We start from the raw sequence: 27,243 nt of genomic DNA, 5'->3' as shown, positions 1-27,243 counted from the left end.
CTACGATAACGTCATACATGTACGGTTTGAATCCTCTATTCAAGAGCATTAATCGACTAAGCGGTGATTTTATCATTTTGTCCGCCGTTATCATAATAGGCACATTTTGTAATACAATGTCAATGTACAATGTATATGTTGCGCTTGTATGATACAGGCGTAACATGTGATACGTATGTTACACAATCCGCCTATGATACCGGAGAAATTACAGATATTGTACAGAGAATCTGCTAGATTTGTCATATATATATAATATCCCGATCACCTGCGGGTTGTCGGCTAAAACAAGTCTCAAAGCCAGGCACGTGCACGATAACCAAAGTGCTATTTTATGTTGTTTTGCACGTAACTAAAATGTATGTATTGCTATTGATTTATGAATAAATTACAATTAAACTATACAATTCATCATTAACTATACGCAAAACATAAAAAATCATACAAAATAAAATTATCATATCCAATTCTTACAATATTGCAACTAGCTCTCTGAAAAAAATATGTTAAATGGAATGTTCCTTTACTTATATTATTTTACAAATGTTATTACTGTTGAATCTGTTTTAAACAATTACAATACCCGGAGTTCCCCTATAAGCATTATTTATTCCAAAAAGCATATTGCGTGTAGTTGCTTTTGTTAGCTTTCCTCCCTTTTTATTTTATCTATTTTGATTCGTTGATAACCTCCACCCACCCGTCCGACACACCCACCCCCTCCCACACCTTCGTTGTCTCAAATCTCAGTCAGGACAAGTTTACCATTAAAACGTGTCAGGTAGAATAGTTTTGAACGTTGTCAGAATTTAGTTTGTCAGACTCAAGGATGACGTCACAGACAGCTCTATTTCGTAACTTATGGAGACAGTCAATTTTTTACCACAATAATACCCCAAACATCGGATTAATTAAACATAGGGGAAATTAAAATTTAAACTTTCTTTTTGTTTTATCGTCATCTTGTACTTTCTTTTTAGATTTTTTCCCCTTTATTTTTTCTGAACCTTTTGACGAAGTGTTGCTAGATGGTGGAATGTCTTCTTTTAATTTATTATCCTCCTTCGCACGTACTTTATTTCTATCCTTTTCTTTGTTTCCCTTTATTTTTTCTAAGCCTTTCGATGTTTTGCTGGAAGACGGAGCATCTTTTTTTAATGTATTATCTTTCTTGTTAGCTTTTCCTCCTTCTTTCTTCCCTGAATCTTTTGGTTCGATATCGCTGGTAGATGGATCGCACTCTTGTCGATTACGTTTCGCACTGTTGTATCTTTTAGCGCGTTTGTGATCTAGGTCGCCAATATCTTTCGAACTTCTTCGTTTTTTCCGCAAATAGCTTAGCGAACGGGCAATCAAGCTCGGACGTCTCTTGACTGGATCGCCTTCCTCTTGCACTGGTTCAGGATTTAAGGATTTCTTTTTCATCGATCCCCATCGTGATTTTTTAGACGGCTTTTTATTAGATTCTTCTGAATCGTTGTAACTAACTTCGCTTGGAGTAGGATTGGCCTTAATTTGTGAATTCAATGACACATCATCTGTGTTATTACCTGAAATAAATAATAAATACCAAATGAAACATTAATTTGTACCTCGTTGTTAAAATGACAATAACTAATATCGTATCGTAAAATATGTTGAAAAAACAAATTTTTCTAAAAAGATTACACTTACAGGCCTAATAGTAATTGTGAAATTCAGCTTTTTATTAACAATATTTTACTTTTTTTGCGTTATTATTATTCATTAATTCTATTGTGACATTTATTTTGTGCTTCTATTATATTAATTTATTCTTTTGGCATTTATGCTCTATTATTTAGGTCTAATTGCATCTGCTAGCTGAGTATACACATCTAGTCAATCCAAATATGGCCTTTTGTCAAACCTAATTTATACAATTCAATATGTAAATAAATGATTTTGTCAATAAGGAGATAAGTTCGTTAAAATGCATATATTTATTATGTCCTCCTTATTTTACTGTTTAAATTGTATTACGGTACTGATTATTACATTTAACTTTATTATTACTTGTGAAGGCGGACTATTATAACATCTATGAACATTAAATTTAGTGAAACGTTATCATCCATACGGTACCCTGTCTAAAGCTTGGTTTCCACTAGCGACGCAACGTAACGCAACCTACGCAACGTAAGAAAATGCCCCTCCGATAATTGGGTTTTCCTCCGCCTGCGTTCTAGTGGGAACCACGCTTTAGTGTAGGATATTAACAATTAGTGATCCTGACATAGTTGATTGTGAAGCGTGGGTTCCCACTGCAACGCAACGCAGCGACATATCGACGCAAAGTGCTGTATTGCGTTATCACTAGTGGGAACCGATGACGCAATAGTGCTGCAAATATCGCAGATTCGATTTCACGCAGGCGGGGGCAAACACAATTATTATAAGGGCATTTGCTTACGTTGCGTCGCTAGTGGGAACCACGCTTTATGAATAATGAACTTTCTAATAAACAACTTCCACTTACAACCCTATCATAATAACATTATACTTTATATTGACTGTGGCCATGTATATTCATTATTCCCACTTTGGGTGAATACTTAATTATCTATTGATTTAAATGATTTATTAAGGGAAATAACGCACTTACGTGTGGTGAATACAGACCATATATGCTTATAAACAAACAATAAACAAACAATACACGAAAATGGAAAACCTGAACCCACAGGTTATAAACACAAAACCACTCCACAATCCGTGAAGTGTCCTACTAAACACCACACGTCACACTATAATGCCACAAGCGTCTAACTCTAGACGTAAATGCAGTTATTATCAACACTTAAAATAACATTTTTCTCTTTCAAAATATTCTCTTTTAAAGAGTACATTAGCATAGCGTCCTAACATACAGTATATTATTGCTGTGTGGTGTGTGGTACCGGTGCGAGTGTGGTAGCGTGTGGTGTTTAGTAGGACCGACAGTGCACTCAATTATCTAGATTTCTCAAGTATCATAGGAAAATTCGGTAATACAGAATCACATGGTGTTCAATACCATGTATCATAGACCATAACCTATACAAAAAATGTATGTAATGCAACGATACGTTACACTTTGCCGCCAATGGCCAGATTGCGTGTAACCTTTACAAGCACTAAAAAGGTGATAATACAGATAATACACATGAGATGCTGTATTACCGAATTTTCCTGCAATATCCTGGGCATAATATTTTCATACAGTGGAGATATAACACTGGGAATATCGGGTTAGTGAATACTCGAAAATTTACTAATGTGTATTGATTAGGATTTCCTATTTAGATTTAATTAGTAAATTGCAGTTAAAATAAGAACAATGGAAATTAACAGTAAGGGAAGGAATCGTTTATTAAAATTGTAGTAGAGCAAAATTAAAAAAATGTTAACCATGATACATTGCATCCTAATATATACAAAAATAGAATGCGTTAAAGGAACGTTCAACGTATCTTCAAACATTTCTCTAATTAAGTTTTAAAAATGCAATTTACCTAAACTGTATACAAAATATCTATATATAAATGACTAAAATTACAACTAAAAGGAACCGAATTAAGAAGAAACAGAAACTAAAAATAGCTGATTCGCAGTACTGTATGTATAATTTTGTCCAGTATCAAAGACAAATTATGTAATATAGTGTCACATGTTACGGTTGTATCATAGGCCATACACCTAACCTGACCTAAAAATATTACAGGTGTAATGTGCTACATATGGACACTGTATTATAGAATTTGCCTATGATACAAGCATAACATGTGACACATATGTAACACTGTATTATGGATTTTGCCTATGATACAGGCTTTACATGTGATACATATGTGATACTGTATTATAGAATTTGCCTATGATACTGGACAAATTATGAGATACAGTATCGAGAATCTGGTGAATTAAATGCACAGTAAACCAGTACTAGTACAATAACACTATTGAATACGAAAAAGAATATAAAATAAAACCATGCAAAAGTATATACATTTTCTAATAGCAAAACAATGCATCTAAAAAATACATACAGATCTTTATTCAATTAATACTATAATTTTGAACTTTTTTTTCTGATTGTAGTATTTAATTGGATAAAGAATCTGTACAGAAGAACAAAGTATAAAATTAAAAATAAAGCACTCAATTATGAAGATTTTAAATTGAAAAGCATGGAGACAAACTACTATGTAATGATGAATAAGTGAAATATCAAAAATGTTCTTTTCTTCTTTTTCCCTATGACGTCATTAAAAATGTTGCTTCAAATTATTTAAGTAAATTCATTCATTTTAAATGGTTTATATTAAATTTTTACGAAATTTCAGAGGAAAACACAATAATGTAATACTATAATAAATAAGAAGTATATAAAATCATGATAATGACAGTGAAAGAAGAAATTGATACCCTGATGTGTACTAACTAAGGCTGTACAAAAACATGCACATAAAGTGTAAATCTTTTACCACAAGAATATAAAACCCTGTTAAAAATATATTCATACCACAATTACTACAGTATTACTATGGTTTACTGCAATCAATTTTCTACGAAAACATTTTTTTTTATAAAAAAATTCTTTTTTTAAAGTAAAATATTCTTTGTGCCATCAGTTGAAACAAGAGAATCCAAAATAAATGAGGTTTCACTATATTACTGCAGTAATTATGCAGTATTAGTACTAGATCAGAGGTCTTATTACTGAAGCAATTGCAGCAAGAGCATTTAGTAAATTGAATATATAATGACAGATACAATTTGTATGATATATATAAAAAGAAAACTTTATTGAATGATAAATGAAATACTACTATAAAGTCTCATTCGTACTATAATTATTTTTGTGATTTTGATACACAGAACAGAGCACTTGCTCTTTGTTTTCAAAGTGGCCTTTCAGTAAGCACATTAAATAACAATTTAAAGTCAACAAACGAACCAATTGGTTAATTTCAAATAAAATTCAGTGCGAATGAGGCTTTATATTTTGTCATTCATACATCAGTAAATACACATTTACTTTTTCAAATGAGATAGCAAAAAGAAAACCAAAGAGAATATACAAATATTACATTGTCAAACTTGAATTTAAAAGCAGTGTTTTTCTATGTTTATAGCAGAGTGTATAATATAGTGATATATAACCAAGTGTTAAAGCATACAGAAAGCAATATTAAGCTCTGCCTACACTATCAAACCTTTGTGACAAAAAAAGTGTGATGTGCCCAAATATGGCGGTGATATTCCCAAATATGGTGGTGATATTCCCAAATATGGTAGTGATATGATATGATATCATCATGTACATGGGTACATTTCTTGTCACAACGTTTGATAGTGTAGACAGAGCTTAAGTGAACTTAATTTGAAATAAAAAGTTGATAAAGTAAATGCTAGCTTTTTAAGTATAATTACAAGCCTCAATCCAAATTTATATATATTCAATGTTTAGGAGCAAATATTTATGCGATATTCATTGGAGTTGAAGAAGTCATGTAAATTGATATTCTTGCCTTCTCATAAAATTTATTTTTTGTTTAGTTCACCAAATAGTTTTGTATAATAATGGAAGTACAGTATATATTATGTATATACAATATTATAATCCGGTAAGTGCAGGTTCAAAATTAGAGCTAAGTTATTTAATTGGAGGAGACTTGTATAATACTTTGTGTGATACTATATACAGCAAATTTAGACATGTACACAATGGCTATAAGGAATGGCAAGCATCCATATGCAAAAAAAAAACAAAAATAAAAAAACACACATCATGAAAGTGTAAGAAATGCAGATATTTGACTAAGTGTTGGTATCAGTTGTCAAATGACAGAACACCTTTAATTTTGTTCCAACACTCACCTCTGAATGTTGATATATTTGAAGGGCTGTTTTTGATATTGACATTTTCAGTTTTCTGTACCCATGGATCAAACTGTTCAGCATCTCCGCTACCATTTTCAGTCGCACCACCATCCTCGGTCTTTTGCACATTACTTTTATTTCTTTTAGAATTACGATATCCAAGTCCAACATTGACAACAGTCTTATTATTGTCAGATTCTTTTGATGGGACTTCTTTGACAGGAGGACTTTTTGGTAAAACTTCGATGACTGTATTTGTTGAGGTTGACGACGCAGAAGATTCTGGCCTCTGATCTTTGACGGCTAGTTCAGCTGGAATGCTTGTCCGGTTAATTTGAGTATCTTGAACTTTCTGTGGCGTTTCAGAAGTAGCAGCAGTTTTAGCAAGACTGGTTTCAACTGGTTTTGGTATTTGTCTGTTTTGCTCACCATTAACCGATGCATTCTTATCACTCACAACGTCAATGTCAATGTTTGAGTCTTTTTGTGAGTTTTCTATTTTAACGCCATTTGGCAAAACATCTTTATGTTCATCAACATCTTCACTATGAAAACCATTTGTTTGGCGAGTCTTTGGCGACTGTTCTTCAATTATTTCGTTAGTAGGACTTTCCAAAACTTCACTGAAATCATCCACACCATTGAAATGATGGGACCCATTAGTCTGTATAGGTGTCTCATTCCCACCTATGTTATTATTTGTATTTCCTTCGTCAGGAGTTTGTTTGTTAGATGGTATTGACAACTTTATTTCCTCAACATCAATAATATCATAATTACATAAATCATCAGATTCTGCAGTGGAATTCAATTCTGTCTTTAATTGCTCTGGTTTTACATGCTTTACATGTTCTTCAGCCTTTTCATCTTTTGAGTGTAAAGAATTCGTTTCAACTCCATTTTGATTTGGTTCAGCTATTGTAATTGATTTATTGCTTGCATCTTTATTTGAACTTTCTCCATTTTGTTGGACTGTTGATTCTTCGGTTGTGTCTTTCTTGGTTATCAAATCTTCATTCTCTTTCACCTTGCTGCTTTCCTCTCCAGATGCTCTTGTATCTTTGTTATTTGATTCAAGATTGTCTTTAATTCCACCTAAATCCGACTTCTCAACCACTTCCTGCTTTGGTTTATCTTTACTTGTTAAGGAATCCTCTTTTACTTTTTCATTCAACTTGCTGAGATGATCAACATCTAACCCATTTACTTTTGGTTCGTCTTTGGTTTTTTCTTTTGCAGCTGGTGAGTCTTCACTAAATATTCCTCTTTTGATGATGGTGGGTGACAAAGTATCTTTCAGTGACAACCTCTTGTTTGGATTTACAGATTCCAGACCATCCTGGAGACTACGTCGTTTTAATTTGAAACCCTACAAATAAAAAGAAATTTTGTTTACTTTTAGGATAAAGTAAAAATTAGTAAAGTTATGTTTTATAATTATGATTACTTCATTAGCCAAGCTATATAATTTTCCCCTGAGGATGGAGAAAGATAAAAACAAATGATACCTTTCGAATATCTGCTAACAAATTGTCAACAATGCACCCATCCTCTTCTGGTACAATTGGTATTTTTCCTTTTTTCTTTCCTTCACCACTTTGAAGTCTTCTCTGTTTTTCTTCTTCTCTTTTCTTTTGTTTTTCTTCAAGTTTACGTCTTTTTTCATTTTCCTTGGAAAACAATAAAAATAGAATTGTTTTTTGACAAAGTTAATTTAGATACAGAAAGGAAATAAACGCATTGAGGAATATATTATTTTCTGTAAACCCAGATTTTCCTGGTGAGGAGTTCTGCAATAGATTTCCTACCTGTTGACATTGTTTGATTCGTTCTGCAAAAGTCTTGACAATTCCTAAAAAGTCTTGCAATTTAAATTTTCCTGGATCTTCCATAAAGAAATCACATAATTCCACACTCTGCTTTTCAATACAGTCAATTTCTTGTTTTAATGCATCAACCTCTTTTACCGATTTCTAGAAAAATATTAATTAAACTTAAACTTTAATTGACTGAATGAATAAATACTGTAAACTGAATACTAGGAGATAATTATTAGTAAGTATGTATTTAGAACTCGATAGAAAGGGGAAATCTAGAAACATCAGATTTGGTTAATATATTTATTACCTGCATTTTTACGCATTTTAATAAATATTCTTATTTTATATTGATGTTTTAATAATAATTATAGTAGATCAAGCAATGTAAAAATGTTCCCATAGATGAGAATAAAATAAAGATTTTAGTACTTACCTCAATAAAGGCACTTAACTGCTCTCTTATTTCATCATCTTCTTTTGAAATCTGTTCTTCTAATTTCTCTAGACTTCTACCTAACTGAGTTACATCAGCCTTTAGTGTATCTATAGATAATCTACAATAACAGAATTGAAGAGGAGATTCAGTTAAAACAAATCAAAGAAATATTTATTACTGTTTGGCTCTTCTTACGCTGTGTCTACACTATAAACAAAATGTGATGTGCCCATATATGGACATGATGATGTAATATTACTACCATATTTGGGCACATCACACTAGTTTGATAGTGTAGACAAAGCTTTAAAATCAGATTTCGCTCCTATCAAACTACTTTTACCTGCAAGCTTCTTGTAAACTTTCCATTTCATTTGGAAAATCCAGCATGGTTTTATCTTGTTGTTCAGCTCTTTCTACAATATAGTGCATCAGATTCATCCTAGGCTTATTTGCTTTTGTATCGATTAGTTTTAGCAAAGAGGTGACCTTAAAACCAACAGCGTTACCTGCATAACCACCCTATTATAAATACCATATCAAAGATTAATATTGTAGTTACATCTAAGCAGTATATAGATTGATTGATTGATTGAAAGTTTGCATAATGTTAGTCAACAGTTCTTTTTAAAACAACTACATACCTGGTGTATTATATATCTAAAGTATTTATACATGGTTTTTAAATAACATGGTTCTTAAATATATTTAAGAAAGCTTTAAAAGACATTCTAAAGTATATCTATATACAGTATAGTTTTGTAAAAAAAATAGAAGAGCAACATAATAAAAACGATTCTTACACAATTCATGAAATTTCCAATGTTCAAAATAAGTAATAAAAATTCTTCAAGAGTTTTACTACTAAGAATATCTGAAAAGAATAAAATAAGAAGATATTAAAAACATAATTAATTTATTAACTTGACTACATTACTGATCTTTTGAAATGTAAAAGACTCACCATCACATGCATTTTGAATGGTCTGTAAAGACGGCCTCAAGTAGTCCATCTTTTCAGTAAACTCCTCTTTCAACAACATTCCTTCTATTCTTAATTTATAACTGAAAAAAAAATAATACTGTAGCAATAAAACATAAATAAATACTATAATATGTAAACAAAGAAATGTCTGAGTCTTAACTTGGATTACGTATGAAAATATATCATTTATCATCATCATTTATTTCAACAATGTATACACATACATATATAACTATAAAAAGTCATATACCCTCACTGCGGCATAGTAGGGAAAAGTAATTAGTTTTTACCTGTTCAGTTCTCCTAAAAGAATTAAGAATTTCTCTGCCGCACCAAGCTTGTTACGATCACCATCAAATGACTTGAGCATATTCAACTATAAGAAACAAAATTAAAGTCAGCCAGACATATCAAGAATATTGAATATTGATATTTATTACACAATCTACAATTAATATATAATTTAAAGGCAGAGAAACTTTAAACTGGCCAGTGAAATTGCTGAAAATAAACAGTAGTCTCAAAGTGTAAAAAGTGACTCCAACCAAGATTCAAACTCGGACTCTGCTACTTGATATGCAGACACCCTTACCATTAGACCACTGGGTCTTTCTTGTTCTTTCTATGTTTTTACATACCTCATCTTTTTCGGGCAGCAGCTTATGAAGCGCTTTCAGTCTATCTGCACCAATGTTTCCACTGTCACCTGTCTTGATCATACCAACTATAACTTCATTCGGCTTACGGAACTGCTTCAGGAAAATGTTCACGTTCAGACTACGCTTACCATCAAGTAGATTAATCTAGAGAAAAAATTGATTCAATGATTTAACAAGTTTTCTTTAAATATATTTCTACAAATTCAACAAAAATTCCCCTTTCGTTCAATATATTTCACTTGTTTTTCACAATATTTTACTTTTTCGCTGCTTTATAAATTTAAACATCAATTATCTAGATTTCTAGTTCTTCTTGTAAGAAGCTTTGTCTACACTATCAAATTTTATGTGAAAAAAAATGTGATGTGCCTATATATGGACATGATGTCATACCACTACCATATTTGGGCATATCACTACCATATTTTGGCACATCACACATTTTTGTCAAACTATTTGATAGTGTAGACAGAGCTTTATAAGTTAAGTAGAGCGTGGTCTACCTCGGTTGGTTCTTTCTTTTTCTTTTCATCAGACATTTTCTTGTCAACTTTTGGTGCCTGACAAAATAGTTCTTCAAGAATTTCATAATCTGGTGTCATTGGTGATTCTAGTTCTTTTACTTTGATCCATACATTGCTCTCTGAAAGAAGACACAAAATTTGTTATTCATTTATACTGATTATACCTCTTCAGTAAAAGACTGGTCTCCCAGAAGGCCCAGTTGATCAGTGGCTGTGTGTGTACTTACTTTCAGATACTGTGGTTTGTCTTTGTAGTTCAGTTGGCTTGATTTTCACCCAATTGACAATTTTCAGCTTCTTACTTGGCTTTGGTTGAGGAGCAGCTGCTTGAGTAGTTGCTGCTGCTGTTGGTGTTATCCAACCACCTGGTGGTGGAGGTGGTGGAGGGCCAGCACCAGGAAATGGTGGTGGGGGTGGTACACCACCACCTGGAAATGGAGGTGGTGGAGGAACACCTCCACCAGGAAACGGAGGTGGAGGAGGTACACCAGCACCAGGTAAAGGTGGTGGTGGGGGCACACCAGCACCAGGTAAAGGTGGTGGTGGTGGAATTCCACCACCAGGGAATGGCGGTGGAGGTGGTATACCCCCACCTGGCAAAGGTGGTGGCGGTGGTGGTGGAATCCCTGCACCTGGAAGTGGTGGTATCATACCAGGAGGTGGTGGTGGTGGCGGCGGTGGGGGTGGAGGTGGAGCTGCAGCAGCAGGGCTGGGAGTATCTGACCCTTGAACTTGTCCCAATTCACACTCGATCCCTTTCATATCAGTTTGTGTACTTCCGTCTTTACATCGTCTTCTTCCAGCTGATTTACCATCTTCCATCTTTTGCTTCTTTACAACTTTCTTTGGTGGTAGCATGGCAACCACATGGTTTTTATTCTCTGTGAAAACTTTCAATATTTCTTCTTGGTTCATTTGTACAGCTTTTGTAACCAGTACTTCTATAAGGTTCCAAATGGCATCTGCATCTTTACTATCACCCTCTAGCAGCAATAAATCCTGCAGAATTGCTAAAAGACTGGCTGCCTGTGGAGTTTCGCAAACCTAGAAAACATATTGATACAATTATTGACATGTAGAAGTTAAATGGGTCAAACTAAAATAATTACGTTGTCTTATACTGGCAGCTGAACACCATACAAGATTGGAGCTTCTAGCCATGATTATCCAGTGTAAAGCTCTGTCCACACTATCAAACTAGACAAAAAAAGTGTGATGTGTCCAAATATGGTAGTGATATGACATCAACATGTCCATATATGGGCACATCACATTTGTTTGTCACATAAAGTTTGATAGTGTAGTCAGAGCTCTATTAAAATGTGTGTGTTGTGTTGACATAGAAATATACCTTTTTGAAGACCGCATCGAAAACATGAACAGGGCTGTTTAGATCAATTCCATCTGGATGTTGTAATTCATTATCATCTTGTTGCTTTTGATCATCAAATACATCAAGTTGAATTATCAAGTCTGGATCATCTTTATCAATATCACTGTTAAACAACATAAGTTATGATAAATACTTTACAGTTTTTCGACAAGGATGATTTCTTTTCAGTGCTAATGTTTGACACTGTATTTGTAGGTATTGTTTGATGATATCTTTTTATTTATATATTTAAGGATTATACTAAGTCTACAGACATACTGATTAGAATGTTATGATGATCACATACAAATGATCAGTGCACATGCACAGAACAATTGAAAAACTCTGTCTACACTATCAAACCAGTTTGACAAAAAAAGTGTGATGTGCCCAAATATGGTAGTGATATGACATCATCATGTTTATATATGGGCACATCACATCACATAAAGTTTGATAGTGAAGACAAGGAGTTTCCATATTTAGAATCAAAAGAAGTTAACACATGCTATACAATGTCAGGGATGGAGAGGTAAGGATGAATGAATGGTGACGATAAAGATGAAAGAGAAATAGTAGAATGCCTCTTTTGGGACACCCCTATTCAGGGGACACTTCTATTAAGGGGACACTTACACATACAACAAACAAGGGAAAATATATGTTTTAACACAATTATTTAAGGATATTCCTATTCAGGGAACACCTTGTTGGGTCCAACAGGTGTTTTAATAGAGGTTCTACTGTACAGTATAAGGAAAACTATATACAAAGTTGATCTATTATAATATGATGTTGATGCTGAAACATTAATAACAATAAACAAAATGTAGTGCGTCATGCATTAAATAGCAACAGAATTCTCCCCAAAAACAAAAAGAAAAAATATTGTTATATTTAAGGCAATTTAACAACCGGATACTGAGCTCCGGAGATCAAATGGTTTATCTGTGGCTGCTCCACGACCATTAACAGATATTGTGCCACAGGGAATATGTGCATAGTACAGTTTTATTGGTATTTGTTGCAGCTAGACATAAGATCAAAGTTTCCATCTTGGTAAGGCGAGCTCAGTGTCCTGTTGTTAGATGCCTTGCTTTCCCCAATGTCAGTCATGGGGTGTGCACTGTGCAACACAAGTCAATGGTATCAAAACATTGATAAATAAAAGAACACAAACAAACAACAAATATTTTGCGTTCCTCACCTTGCCAGCAAGTCCAGTCTTCAAGTTAGATATTATTTGACAAAAACATGAAAAAGTTAACAAATGAAACAGTAGAATTAAGCAATATAAAACATGGCATCTTGAAGAATTAAAAGTGCTGTAATATCTAAATCATTAATTAGTAGCATCATGGACCTATACATTAGATAGGTCCATGGTAGCATTATGTGTTGACTGCCAAGAATTAATGTATGATTACTGGGATTTAAAAAGCCAGTAGTCTACAGTAGGGCTACTAGTAGAACTAGTGGGTTGCGAACATTTTTCATGGTGGGTAATAGGAAAACTTAATAGGGACTGAAGGAAGTTAGCTGAGCCTACTTTCAAAAAATGCCCAACACACCATTAGGCAAATGCTCAGGGTTATAATGAAAAATCATTATAGCCCCCTCTATTTTGAAAGAACACAATTCTAGGAAGTTAACACATTCATTATTCTAATGTAATATATATGTAAATCACATGCAAATTAAGCATCAAACCCAGTATTTCGAACCCTATACCACAACAAAGTAAAGCATTGCAACATTGTATGTACAGACATACATACTAAGACAATTATAGTTATGATTTAATATCAAAATATTAAGAAAACCTAAACATTGATATTAAGCAAAGTTTAAAGTTTCAGTATTAAATATTAAATATAAATTTAAAACTATTCAAAAAGAATTACATTAACACAAATTAAACTTTTAAGCATGCAATATGTAAATAATATTCAAATATTAAACAAAGGCAATTATTCAATTAGAAGAAAGAATCTATTTTTTATTTTGAGTAATTTGGTTAATTTCCAATATTACCATAAGAATAATAAAAATTATTTATTTTAGTGAGGAGCCTAGTGTAAATTTCTGATACATGTATATGTTATAATTAATCAATTATTTGTATTTATATTTTTTTAAGTTAAATAGGCTGGCATAAACACAAAATATAGTGTGTTTAGACTTCAATATGATACTGTATGAACAATTTCATCAGTGATGTAGCCACAAGAAATAAAGTGGTGCAGTTTTTGCAAAAAAAGGGAACAATCTCTGTTCAAGCCACTGGGTTGTCAAAGACCTCTGTGAAAAGTTGAAACCTTACCAACCGTACTGGTGGCTACGGCATTGTTCATTCATTACACATATCATATTTAATGTATAATAACAGTTTTAATTTACCAATAAATGCAATTAATTTGGGGTAGCATATCAGGGAAGATCACATTAGATTCCTCACTACAATATCAACAAATTATATATACCGTAACTGGGTGAGGATATCCAAAATCTTTAAACCAATGAATTCATTTCTTAAACGATTGCGTTCATCAAAATTTTCTGTCGATATAAGTATTGCGTTGATAAATCCAATTAACGAAGCTTTATACGGTATAATGACATCCTGTTTTAGCTCATTAATTATGAAACTAAATCTATATCGTTGTTGTTTGGTAATCTGTAAAATATAAGGAAAAGAATTATATTGCTTATGCTTATGATTGCTTAAATACGGAGGTTGGCAAGCATGATATAACTTTTCAAGGACCCAAAATATGGAATTCTCTAAAAAGAACTCAAAATTATTAATTTTATATCTTGTTTTAACTTAAAATTACACGAATACCTTGTTTCTACTAATTATTGTTTAAGTTAATAATATATATGTTTTAAGTTAAATTATAACTGCAATCGTTAAGTTAAATGCCTTTTTGCTCATTATCATATTGTTTTTTTTACATGTTTCTTACCTTATCTTATTTAAATATGTTGACTGGACTCCACATTTTAAAGCTTAAGCTTCCAGTGGGGTATCCCTTTTCTCATTTATTATGTATTATTTTAGAAAATGTTTTCTGTACTTTGTTTTTATTTGATAAATAACATTTATTATTGATTATTGTAGTTATAACAGTGTCTGAAATGGTACATAGGCTACTGTACAAGCAAGACAGAGCATCCCAGTTAGTTATTAAAACAACATAGCAATAAAACTGTCTATGTAAAGTCTCTGCCAAAATAAGTTAATAAAAGACTTGAAATAAAGCAAGGGTACTAATACACAATCAGATAAAGAATTTTTAATATTACGATCTATGTGATCATTTTCAAGAATCAGATATAATCCAATAGATCGAAACTTTTAATTCTCTAAATGGTGTCTCCTTATTTGGAGCAGTACCCTTGTTTTTATTTTACTTCAAATTATTCATTGGATCTTCTGAATACTAAATATACATAAACATGTTTACTTGTTTGTTTACATATATTAGGTAGTTAAAAAGTAAATACTAAAAAAAATAAATACAGAATTTCTATCTACTGTATTAAATATGACTATGGATATGATATTATCAAATTAGTATTTTAAAAACTGAATATCATTATTATTTATGAGTACCCTTGTTTATTTCAAGTCTTTTATTAACTTATTTTGGCAATAGACTTTAAATAGACACGTTGATTGCTATGTTGTTAATAAATCACTAACTGGGATGCTTATTAAAAAACTGAATATCATTCATGTAATGCAATATTTTCTAAATGGTGAGGTATTGATATCATGATATTGATATTTATTTTATTCCATTTGAATCATGACAATGACAAAATTAAGTAAATTTATAACATAACATGGGAGGAGCTTTCAAAGTTGGTACATCTTTTCAAATTATTTTCTCCTCTTGTAGGAGAAAAGGCCTAAACAGGGAGGGGCGTTCAAAGTTGGTACATTCTTTTAAAATGATGTTCTCCTCTTGGTTGGAGGAGAAAAGGCCTAAACAGGGAGGGGCGTTCAAAGTTGGTACATTCTTTTAAAATGATGTTCTCCTCTTGGTTGGAGGAGAAAAGGCCTAAACAGGGAGGGGCGTTCAAAGTTGGTACATTCTTTTAAAATGATGTTCTCCTCTTGGTTGGAGGAGAAAAGGCCTAAACAGGGAGGGGCGTTCAAAGTTGGTACATTCTTTTAAAATGATGTTCTCCTCTTGGTTGGAGGAGAAAAGGCCTAAACAGGGAGGGGCGTTCAAAGTTGGTACATTCTTTTAAAATGATGTTCTCCTCTTGGTTGGAGGAGAAAAGGCTTATAAACAGGGTTATATTTGTTTATCCAGGTAACAAGCAAGACTTAATGAATCAGGACATAGTTCTAAACTCTATTTACATACAATCTTTAGACTCTCCCTTCACATTATTCATACTGGATGATATTGTTCACTATAATCTCTATGGTTTGAGGCAACATAACCAGGAAAACCTCATAATACATTTGTCTTTTATTCTTTTTCTTAGTATGTGCAGAAACTCTTTACCAGACATACAGTACTTAAACTTTGACTCGTAGATCAATAGATTAATTTAACAATAGAGAAGTGAAATAAACTATACTGAGACATACAATGGAGGGACTAACTATCTATTCAATATTCATGGTCAATACATTGGATAATAGCATTCTCTACAATTGCTTTAATAATAATATTCAATATTGAATTTTATATTCCATTACAGTGCAATAAATATATAACCAGCCATGCCAAGTTGTTTATACTACAGTATGGAAGATAGCTATTAATTTGATAAAAATGGTATAGTACAAAGATACAGCAAAAAAATGCCCAGATAATACCTTTAAAATATGCTAATTTCAAAACTCTTTCTAAGAAATTCTAGAATACTTCATTTTTAAATGGTCGAAAAGAGACTTTAAAAAAAGGACAATTCTGGTGCCGAGTCATTTTTTCGACTCAGACAATGTTCCGCATCTGGAAAATAATATTTTTATTTATTTTTTTTATTTTATGTCTTTAGGCTATGTGGCCAAGGATTACCAATAGTAAATTAATCCCCGTCCTATCAGATGGTGGGGTAATCCCCCTGATACAGGGGCTATTTTGTAAACCAGTTCACCGGGGTAACCCCTACTCTTCTCGAATAATGAACTGGGTCTTTAAAGTGCACACAGGTTATAACTGTGTACACTGGACCTACGGTTTACAGTCCTTATCCGAGAAGACTTGTTCCACCACCAGAACTAGGAGAGTCGAACCCTTTCCGATTTTGTTCTCTTTAGCCGCTTGGCCATTTGACTCACTCAAAATAACAATAACATCACATATGGACTCTAACATGAGTGAGGTTACGAGGGTATGGAGTATGCTACTACAAATGGTATAAAATAATATCGCTTTAAATTTAATTACCATCATACTAATCTTTAATGTGAAACAGCACACTTTAATAAAAGAAAATAGGAATATGATTTCATATCGGAAATTTACTGAATCTGAGATACTGAGATTTTCATCTCAAGAGAATAATGAATATATTATAAATAGAATTTGAACAATACTGCATTGATTGTTACAGAATATGAAACAGATGTAACAAAACAATTATCATAGTGTCTTTATATCCATCACAAGGAAATAATCTACAACCAATACAATAATTGATTTATAATCATGACTTTGAATGTAAACATGAATTATATTTTAAGTATGGAAATCAGGCAAGCCAAAGCCATACACAATCAAAGAAAAATCTTAACGATCACCTTAGTAGGCTATTTGATGCCGAATAGGTTTTCGACTCCAGTTCTACGACGTAGAAGAGGAGGATCCCATATGTATGTATGTATGTATTATTGATTATTGAGGATAATAGATCTTATCATGGAGGTATAAAAAACCTCAATGATCTTATATAGGCCACAGGAAATAGACATGATTCTCGTCGGCCTTCTCCTTGCACAGTTCGGGCGCATATGCGAAAAATAAAAATACAGAGATTGACTGTGAATCATGAAAAAATCTAGGCTATGTGAGCTTGAAAGTATTGTATCAAACTTAGTTTAAACACATAACATCTTAACATGAACAAATATTGTTCACCCTACCGAAGATGTATAAAATTTATTTTACCTAACTAAATACTGAAAATAATACATAAATCAGTCCCACTATTAATATCAACTTTAATCTAGACTAAAGGTAAAACATGAACAAATATAATTTTGTAAAAAGTAAACATGACCAATATTAACCCTTAAAAATAAACACAAAGTGTGAAAATAAGGTGTACATAGTTTGACATATTTTTGATGTCATGATAACAATAGATAATAATGATATTTTTACAGAGTACAAAACAATTACCAATATAAAAGTCCTTTTTTATTCTCGAAGCGAAAGTTCCGGTCTACTAACTTTCGTTTGTTTAAAACATCTCTTATTCTGTATATCATAATAACAGTCACTTGAATCATAATGGTTTAAAGTGGATATGGGTGAATGGCTTCATTAATAAATATATCATAGTCATTGCGTTAGAATTAAATTGATTATAATGCATTTTACAAGAAAATATAAAATGAATTCATCCAATACAATAGAACCTCTCCTTTGGGACATCCTCATTCCGATGACACAAATAAGGGGCAACGAAGTATGAACACTATTATACAGCCATCCCTATTAAGTGGCACTTTGTTGGGCCCCAAACTGTCCCTTTAATAGGGATTCTACTGTATAAATTCTAGCACCAGATCTTCATTCAAAATTCAACAAATTATATATCAACATATTACTATTTATAATATCTACAGTAGTTTATAGTACATTTTGCAATCATCTCTTAAGCTCTGTCTACACTATCAAACTAGTATGATAAAAAAAAGTGTGATGTGCTCAAATATAGTGATATGCACAAATATGGTAGTGATATGACATCATCATGTTCATATATTGGCACATCACTTTTTTTTGTCCTATAAAGTTTGATAGTGTAGACAAGGTTTTACAGAGCTTCAAGACATCACAATCTATTACAATTAGTATTATTTACCTTATAGTGTTCAAGTGAGTCTATAGCCTGGTTATATCCTTTCATTGAGTGGACACACAGAGCTGAAAGCAACTCAATTAACTGAATTTTCACCATTTCATTTTTGGTATCCAAGGCTAAGAAACAAAAACAATATTTTAAATTAGAAAATAGAAAAATGTTATTTTACCATGTGAAAATTATTCTACTGCAGCTACTGCAGTAACTACATTTAATTTAAAACAGTTTAATATCAATTATTTTAGATAATCATACAATGCTGTACACTGTTTATTCCATCCTAATAATTTACTACATTGAAATCAACTAAAATCATTACTGCAGTAAAAAAAACGTTTTTACTGCAGTAACTGCAGTAGGAATAATAAACAAAACTTAAAACTGCATATAAAAAAAAAGCATATTTTGTTTTTTCATTAATTTTATGTCAAATGTTGATGTTTCCTGCTAAAGCTAATTATATATACTTGTAACATAGTACACAGTAATTATGATAATATTACTAAAGCCTACTTCCATTTGTAATTAGTTATAATGTTACAATATTTATATAATGTATGTTACCTAACAGTAACCAATCACCCTGAAAATTTAAAAACCATACTTCATAAGGAAAATCTAAACGAATGTTACCTAATTCAAAATAATAATTACAAATTAAGTGAGTAAACAAACACAAATCAGGCAACCGCAACAAAATTTTGAGTACAGTTTTCATATTTTCTCTTTTTTATAAAGACTTTTGGGTCCTTATTTAAAGAACACTTCTATTCAGGGGACACTTTCACATGAAACGAACTACGATAATACAGTAGAATCCATTTGGGACACAGTGACACTTTCTTTGGGACACGGTGACACTTGTTTGGGACACGGTGACATTTTGTTTGGGACACGGTGACATTTTGTTTGTCCCTTAATAGAAACCATAACAGAAAACCATTATAAAATGTTTTTTAAATTTAATTTTTACTAGCTTTATCAACTATATCTTGCAGCAGGGTTTCACACGATAAATTTTAATATTGATTTTTCTAAAGAAATCAAAAAATGTAAATATATGCAAAAAATTGAATTCCATAATCCATATATAAATCAAACACACTTACCACGTCCCAGCATCCGAGTCATTTCAGAATTATTTATAACAAATTCCATTCCAGTTTTAGAGTTTAAGATAGCCTTGATGACTCCCACAATTCCAAGCTGTAAATACGCATTAGCAATTCCGGAGTATTTATGTTCCGAGAGCCGTTCCAACGTGTTTAGCAACACGCCCAACCCGTCCATTTCGAGGAAGTTCTGCATCCATTCTGAATCGGCTGTGGCAATTCGTTTTCTTAAACCACTGTAATTGTTCACTGATGGAATGCGCAGTAACTGGATACATAATTCAGGATCACTGCTCTCAAGATTTGAACCACTCCCTTCTGTGGCATCAAGGTCAGGACTGTTAAAAAGAATATCTTTTGCTTTCTTCCACATCAATGCCATATTTTAAGCAATCATACTGCAGAAAGAAATTTAATATAATTAGTTAGAAATATACTGTGCAAAAAAAATTCTCTATCAGAATTTATGTAAATAAGACAAAACATCTGACCAATTAGCTCTTTGATATCATTCTGTAGAGTGAAAGTTCATACTGCTATGGTACATACAGTAACATTAACAATCTCCAAAGTTGTATAGAGATCGACATACAATAGCCATACCGTCAACAAAACAAAACTGACTACAATATTAGAATCAGCAACTTCAGCCTAAACGATGACATCTGTGGTATATACCAAAAGTTAGAATACCACCAGTATTCACTAGACGTAACACTAACAGTACTGTGATAATAATATTCATTGCATTATGATGCTGTCACACGGTCTATCGCCTAACTATGTTTTATTTTAAAGTAAAAAAAAGTATTGTATTAAACTATAGCCCATACCAGCGACTCAATCATCAATACAAAGAATAAACGAATAAAAAACTGTACAATACTTAGGACACTTTTAAGTAAACAATGAAGTGGCAATGATAATCAACTAAAATGAAGTGCAGATTCTCTCAGCTGGTTTTAGAAATATTAAAATAATGTAAACAAAAAGACTTACAGTAGTTTAAACTGTTATAGAAAGGTAATATATGCATAAATACTTCCTAAAAACTACCTACACAGTTCAGTATTGTTTCCTGTATTTAACTTTCATACCCAAATAACAACCGAATCACCCGGACAACTAAGTATTCTGTGAACTCTGACGGCTTCCTCCAGTGTAGCAATGTATTGTCCATAGGATTTAAATTTAAGTATCACACTATAGCCTATCAAAGTACTGTAAACAGTACTTGGAAATAGTCAAGGTTGAAAACGTTTCTGGATCTCCTGTTTATTAGCCTATGGGTATCCTATTGACCACAAATCCATGTCAACAAATGCACAAATAGGTCCCAAATCCTATTTAAATACATAGCTGCTGTACATGTGCAAGTAAGAGATAACTAGATCGTCTAGTTACAGTGCTCGATACCATTGGTAGAGCTAGATACAGTATATATAAAAAAGAAAAAACTTGGTTACTTCATACTCATAGTGCTTTATTACACGGCAAATTTGTTTCATGCTAGCAGGGCTAAACACACTAATCAGGCGAAAAGTAACCAGGCACAGATCTACATGTCCAGAAGCATTTCTAAAAAAAGAACGCACCACACCTCCCGCGCCCCCTGGCCCTCACAAAACAATCTTCCCCCACCCCTCCGCAATGAAAAAAATCAATATGTCCCGCTTTTGAAAGTCCAGGGGTTGGAATGTCTGTAACATGTATGTGAAGTACTACGAAGTACCCAAGTTTTTTTATTTTTATTTTTGATATAATTGTTAGTACATGTATGTACCTTCTGTAGTTGGATGTTGAACTAATTTATTTCCTCAATAAATGCCTTCTTTTGGTGATAACCTACTACTTTAGGGCTCAGTTTCTCAACATTGTATATAATTTGGTGCTCAGTGGGGAAGAATGTTATCAGAGAAGGTGATCAAGGTAAAACCTGTTGGAACAGATTTGACTGTCACCTGTAAACAATAACAAACTGCAGTAACAATTTACTGCCAACAATATCCACAGGCCAGGTTAGGGTTTGCAACAAGGATACCTGTGCTAAAAAATCCATATTTATTCAACTTCATACGATAACATACTGTACTGTAGTTATAATAATAATAATAACATTTATTTCCCCAAATAGGGCAAAATACAGAGTAGCATAATAAATATATGAACATATTAAAAATAAATAGTTCATTGACAATAAAGAGGAACAAAATATAAAAATCTCAGATCATGTGAAAAGATTGCAAAATAAGGTTTTCATTGTAAACAACATCATATGGAAATATCATGTGATATTAATAACAATATTATTTCTTTTAAATATATTTATTGGTTGTCCTAAAAATAGTATTAGTATACAAGCATGCTTATTACAGTTAATAAAAACAACCACTTATTTATTATTATTTTTTTATTATTTACACCAATTCAGAGGTGACATCTTTTAGGTATGGTGACATCACATTTACTATAGGTGACATTTGTATGCAGATAGAACCTTTATTCAGGGGTCACCCTTATTAAAAGGAAACTTTTCTGGGCATAGACTACATACACTATTACAGGAGTCAAACTTTGATTAGCAAAAGCTTTTTTAATAAGGAAACCTTTGCTTGATACCGAAAGTATTATCCCCTTAACAATGCCTTATTATTCTCAATGATCAAGTAACATATTTTGTTACATACCAAACATTTAATTTGGATATTAAACAAGATCTGTCCATACTGAATCAATTTATAAAACTTAAAAGCTTTTACTTTATCCTTGTACAAAAGCCTTGGTCTTTACACCTTGCTGAGAAACAAACAAACCTAAAAGTAAATACTGTACACTGTTCATGGATACAGGGAACATTCCACCTGTAACAAACCACCTCTCTATCCATTTTAAACTCACAAAGACATATATACAAACACTAGTAGTCTAGTTCTAAAGCATATTATGTAAAGTTCAACCAAATAAATAATGCTTACATATTCTCAATAAACTGCACCTATAAAGGTTGATACAGGGATAATTCCGCCTGTAGCAAGCCTCTCTATCCATTTTAAACTCACAAAGATATTCTATATATACAAACACTAGTATTCTATAGTTCTGAAGCATATGTAAAGTTCATTCAACCAAATAAATAATGCTCAAATATCTCAATAAACTGCACCTATAAATTTACCTGATTTGTTTATTCAAGTTTTTTTCAAAAGATTTCAAACACTATTGGATTGGATAGCTTAAATTATAAGAAAAACAAGGCTATATACATGGCAGTCGCATGCGCAAATTTGAGCTGTTTACCGACCGACCAACCAACCAACCAACCGACCGTCATAGTGAGCTGTTTGCATGCAACAAAAACTTACATGGCAAGATATAAACAGTAGGCCTATACATTATATATGATGGAGGGGATATTATATTTCGCTTTTACTTCAGTTCTATTGACAAATATAAAATAGTGCAGTAACTATACTGTACAAAGTATAAACATCAAAAAGTAAAACAATTACAAATAAAGAAATAACTGTAAAATAATGCAAGAATTTATATCTGTACATTATAATATAATAATGATATATTAATCACTATGCAAAATACAAACAAATCAATATAAAATAAAAAATATTTAAAACAAAGTAAAAACAAGAAGAAGGTAAAAAAACATGACTTACTAAAATATGCCATCCACAAATGTACTTAAATATTATTATTTGTAAAAACAAGATTGTAGGAAAGGTATCCCTATTCCAGACTAACTTCATTATAAGATTGTACACCTATTTTATATCTTAATTCAGGATGTAGGGGTGAGAAACATGACCCCATTAATACATAAAAGTATCGTTTTCTGGTGAAATGACATCATCATCTCAAAGATGAAGTGTTGATGACATCACAACTTCCCTATTTGGAATATCCTACAAGTGTTGTTGACATCCATTGGCTGGCTGTACACTGGGGAACTTCAAAACTCACTGTACTTATTGTGGATTTATTGATTTCATGATTCAAGAAATTGTATTGGTCCACTTCAAAATGGAAATTTGTGGCACCTGTGCCAGTTTTACTGTATAAATCCTAATATTTTAGGAAACATTTTTTTTTTTTCACTGTCCTCCAAAAAGGTGGAAATCCGTTTCACAGAACAAAGATGCTCTACAAAAAAAAAATCTTAAACAAGTCTGATTGGAATTAAACATGTGATAAAATGCACGATTTGAACCCATGACCCATAGATCAAGCATCCAAACCATTTTTAAAAAGCATTTTAAATACAAGTTAATCAATAGTTATGCTTCATTACTGAATTTTTACTGAATTTTTCTGTATTAAAAACAAAATTGTATTTATGCTGAAATGCCTCTACCACTGTACCAGCAATTTCTTATTGCCATATTTATTTGCTTTGTAGAGAGAATTTTTACTTATTCAGCATATTAATTAACTTTTTTTCTGGACAATTTTTTTTTATAAGCTCTTTTTTAAGCACCAGCTACAGTACAACTCCACTCCTGTTCCATCAGTAAATGTAACATTACAGATTTCAAATGTTGTTGATAATTGCTTTATTCATTGTGTTACCACACTTTCTTAAATCAATTACAACAAGATGAAATCTATCTTATAGTTTAGTGACATCCTATATGATGATTATGTACTCAGTTTCAGCATGTGGTAACATAATAAAAATCAAATAATAAATTAACTATTTGATACAAAAATTTCGCTGGAACATCATTTCAATTTGTTTAAATATTTTTTTTTATATTTTTTTTCATATTTCTTACTAATACTATGTAACTTTCCATTTACATGCAAAAAAAAAAGAAGAAAATTTAAGAAATATGGTTGTTATTTGGCTTTTTAAAAATTATTAGAACCACTAAATTTTAAATCAACAAAATGACTGGTCGAGTCAATGAGTGTTTTTGGTTGAATTTAACCGTTTATTTTGTCTGTGAAAAACTGTTTTTCCTATGGAAGTGATTAACTTGATTAAAACTGCAAAATGGCCTCTTCAAAGTCTTTTTTTACAGTACATTTTTTTAAATATTACACATAATTTCTTAAACAAGTTTACTCTGACTTGTTTTTAGCTGTGTATGTGTGTGGTAGAATAGCGAAATGCAAAAACTGTACATTGTTTATGGAGTTTCAATAAATATTCTTTTTTTATTATATACAGAATCTCTCTTGCGGGGAGGACAGGCATTGCCTGATAATAATATCCTGGCAAGCCAGGCACGAAATAGATGGAATTTATTATCATCAGGAAGTAATAATGCAGGAATTAAATGTGTTTTAATTCATAGTAATTTAAATATTATGTATAGTATAAAATGTAAAAAAGCTCATGTTTACTTCACTTACGGTTGTGACTATAGGACATGAGGTATGGCCCCAAAGAAGTTGAGTTGATCTGGGCCTCCTGTGGTCAATAAGTTAACTCAACTGAACTTAACATGTCCATGGAAGTTGACCTACTACTGTATCTTGAATGTAATTGTATACAAAGTGTTCAAAACTTTGACCAGAAACAATGCATTCAACATGTGTTTTGCTTTAGGGTATCTTAAATTTCAAGTCCACAAAATTGGCAACTATAAAATTTACAGCAGGGAGTTTCTGTTACAGTAAGCTCATACAGTGGTGTTGAAGCTTATGTTATAACCTACAACGTATCTAGATAGCAAACTATTGAAATTGGAGTACTGTATCTCATTTTGTGCATACACAAAATTAGAAAAAAATTTGTCTGCATAAATAAAAAGAAAATATTTTCCTTCATTCTATTATTATTTATAAAACATGTATGAAGTATTGCAGAAAGAAATAGAAGAATTAGTATGCCTACTTTAATTTACGAAATTATTTTAAAATTTAACGGGTGGTTACAATTTTAGTTGAAAATGTCTTTCCTATCCCTTCTTGTTAAGTATGAATTGTGTACTTGAATTAACTGGCTTGTCTAAACAAAACACTATTGAATATTGTACACTGTTCTAAGCTCTAATCCACTGACAATAAATGAAATTCTAAGCCAATACTTCTAATTAAAGTGAATTGAAAGAATTCTATGCTACTGTGTGCCTCTCCTGCCAGTTACCTACACAATACCTGGATCCTGTGGTGGTGTGCACTTACTTTTCACCTCCATGACCATGATGGAGCTAGCAAGCATTATTTCTTCTTACAAATTTAATACAGTATTTGTAATTCAAATATATTTCAAATTCAACTCTTACCTTTACAAACAGCGTTTACAAAAGGGGAAGTTCTTTTAAACATTAGTTTTAAATCGGTTTCTGTGCGAAGCACCAAGTACCTTTGCTTGACTGACTTGTGATCAACTGCTCACTGCTGATTAACTACCAAAAAAATAGGTTAAAGGTCAACAACTTTAAATTGGCTTATGAATATTCATAAGATACCGTACAGCCATTCAAATTAAAGCAAACTTGTAAAAAATGCAATGAAAAAATTAAATAAAAATCAATTATTGATCAGGTATAATATATATATATGCTAAATGAACTTGATTAGCTAAAATACAAATAATCTTTCAGTATGTAAATTTATGTAGAAAAACAGAAGAACATTAAAATTTAATATTTTTAAAAATATATTAAATTCAAGTTCAATTTAATTTAATAAATGTTACATAATTTTTTTTTACAAAATATTATGTGTTTTCTTATATATATATTTTCTTGTATATTCTTATTTCATATATTATGAAAATAAAAAATGCTTATAAATAACAGACTAAACTATAAAAGGGTCAGTCTATATTCAACTTATTCATTTGTTGTTTTATTTACGGGTTTATTTAACTAGATTTATTATTAGAAGTTATACATATACAGTATTTGTAATTTCATCTAATCAGTTACCACAGAAATCTAGGTTTTCTTTAAATAGCAATTGGCAATACTAGTACATGATAAAATTGTTAGCATAACAGACAGTTCAGGTAAATGTTTTTTTACCTTACAGCCATAAATCTTTGCAATATTTAAATGCCAGTACGTTGATCATCTATCAAAAGCCAATCAGCAGAAAATGTTTCATAAAAAAAACGGCAGTAACATATATATGATACCACTGACTAATTACGGTAGAATGGCCAAAGTCTGTCGCCTATGTAGTTTATCAGGTTATTACACTGTAAATATTGACCTAGTGTAAACCCTTAACCAAATAGATATGTTTATATTAGCATAACGTACCTTTGTACATTCAGTTTTTTTAAAAGTTCTTTGGGGTTAACAAAATTAATGTTTAACCATGGTTGAAAGTTGTCTAACTGATGCATCCCAATACTATTAATTCATTTTTCAGGATAAAAACTACTTGAACTAACAACCGTACATTCTGAGAATGCTGATACAGA

General features: G+C 31.7%; 1 protein-coding gene across 2 annotated transcripts; it reads right to left on the bottom strand.

Annotated features, from left to right (window-relative positions):
• Window positions 1–33: 33 nt before the first annotated feature.
• On the bottom strand, window positions 34–26,218 carry LOC144843169 (inverted formin-2-like). 2 transcript variants are annotated; one of them, XM_078699901.1, is made up of 18 exons: window positions 26,096–26,218; window positions 19,848–20,248; window positions 18,739–18,854; window positions 14,163–14,356; window positions 12,887–12,904; window positions 11,659–11,803; window positions 10,535–11,351; window positions 10,287–10,426; window positions 9,763–9,927; window positions 9,415–9,500; window positions 9,104–9,204; window positions 8,943–9,013; window positions 8,483–8,661; window positions 8,137–8,257; window positions 7,692–7,856; window positions 7,392–7,553; window positions 5,881–7,252; window positions 34–1,550 (listed from the first exon to the last, which is right to left on the bottom strand). In XM_078699901.1, exons 2-18 carry the CDS (start codon window positions 20,230–20,232, stop codon window positions 928–930), a joined length of 4,860 nt encoding a protein of 1,619 aa, XP_078556027.1. In that variant the 5' UTR covers window positions 20,233–20,248; window positions 26,096–26,218; the 3' UTR covers window positions 34–927. The 2 variants fall into 2 exon arrangements, with proteins under 2 accessions (XP_078556027.1, XP_078556028.1); XM_078699902.1 differs by lacking the exon at window positions 12,887–12,904.
• Window positions 26,219–27,243: the final 1,025 nt, after the last annotated feature.

Source organism: Antedon bifida, chromosome 5, assembly GCF_963402885.1.
Source record: "Antedon bifida chromosome 5, ecAntBifi1.1, whole genome shotgun sequence".
Classification (NCBI taxonomy): domain Eukaryota; kingdom Metazoa; phylum Echinodermata; class Crinoidea; order Comatulida; family Antedonidae; genus Antedon; species Antedon bifida.
This window is presented reverse-complemented; position numbering and strand designations above follow the sequence as displayed.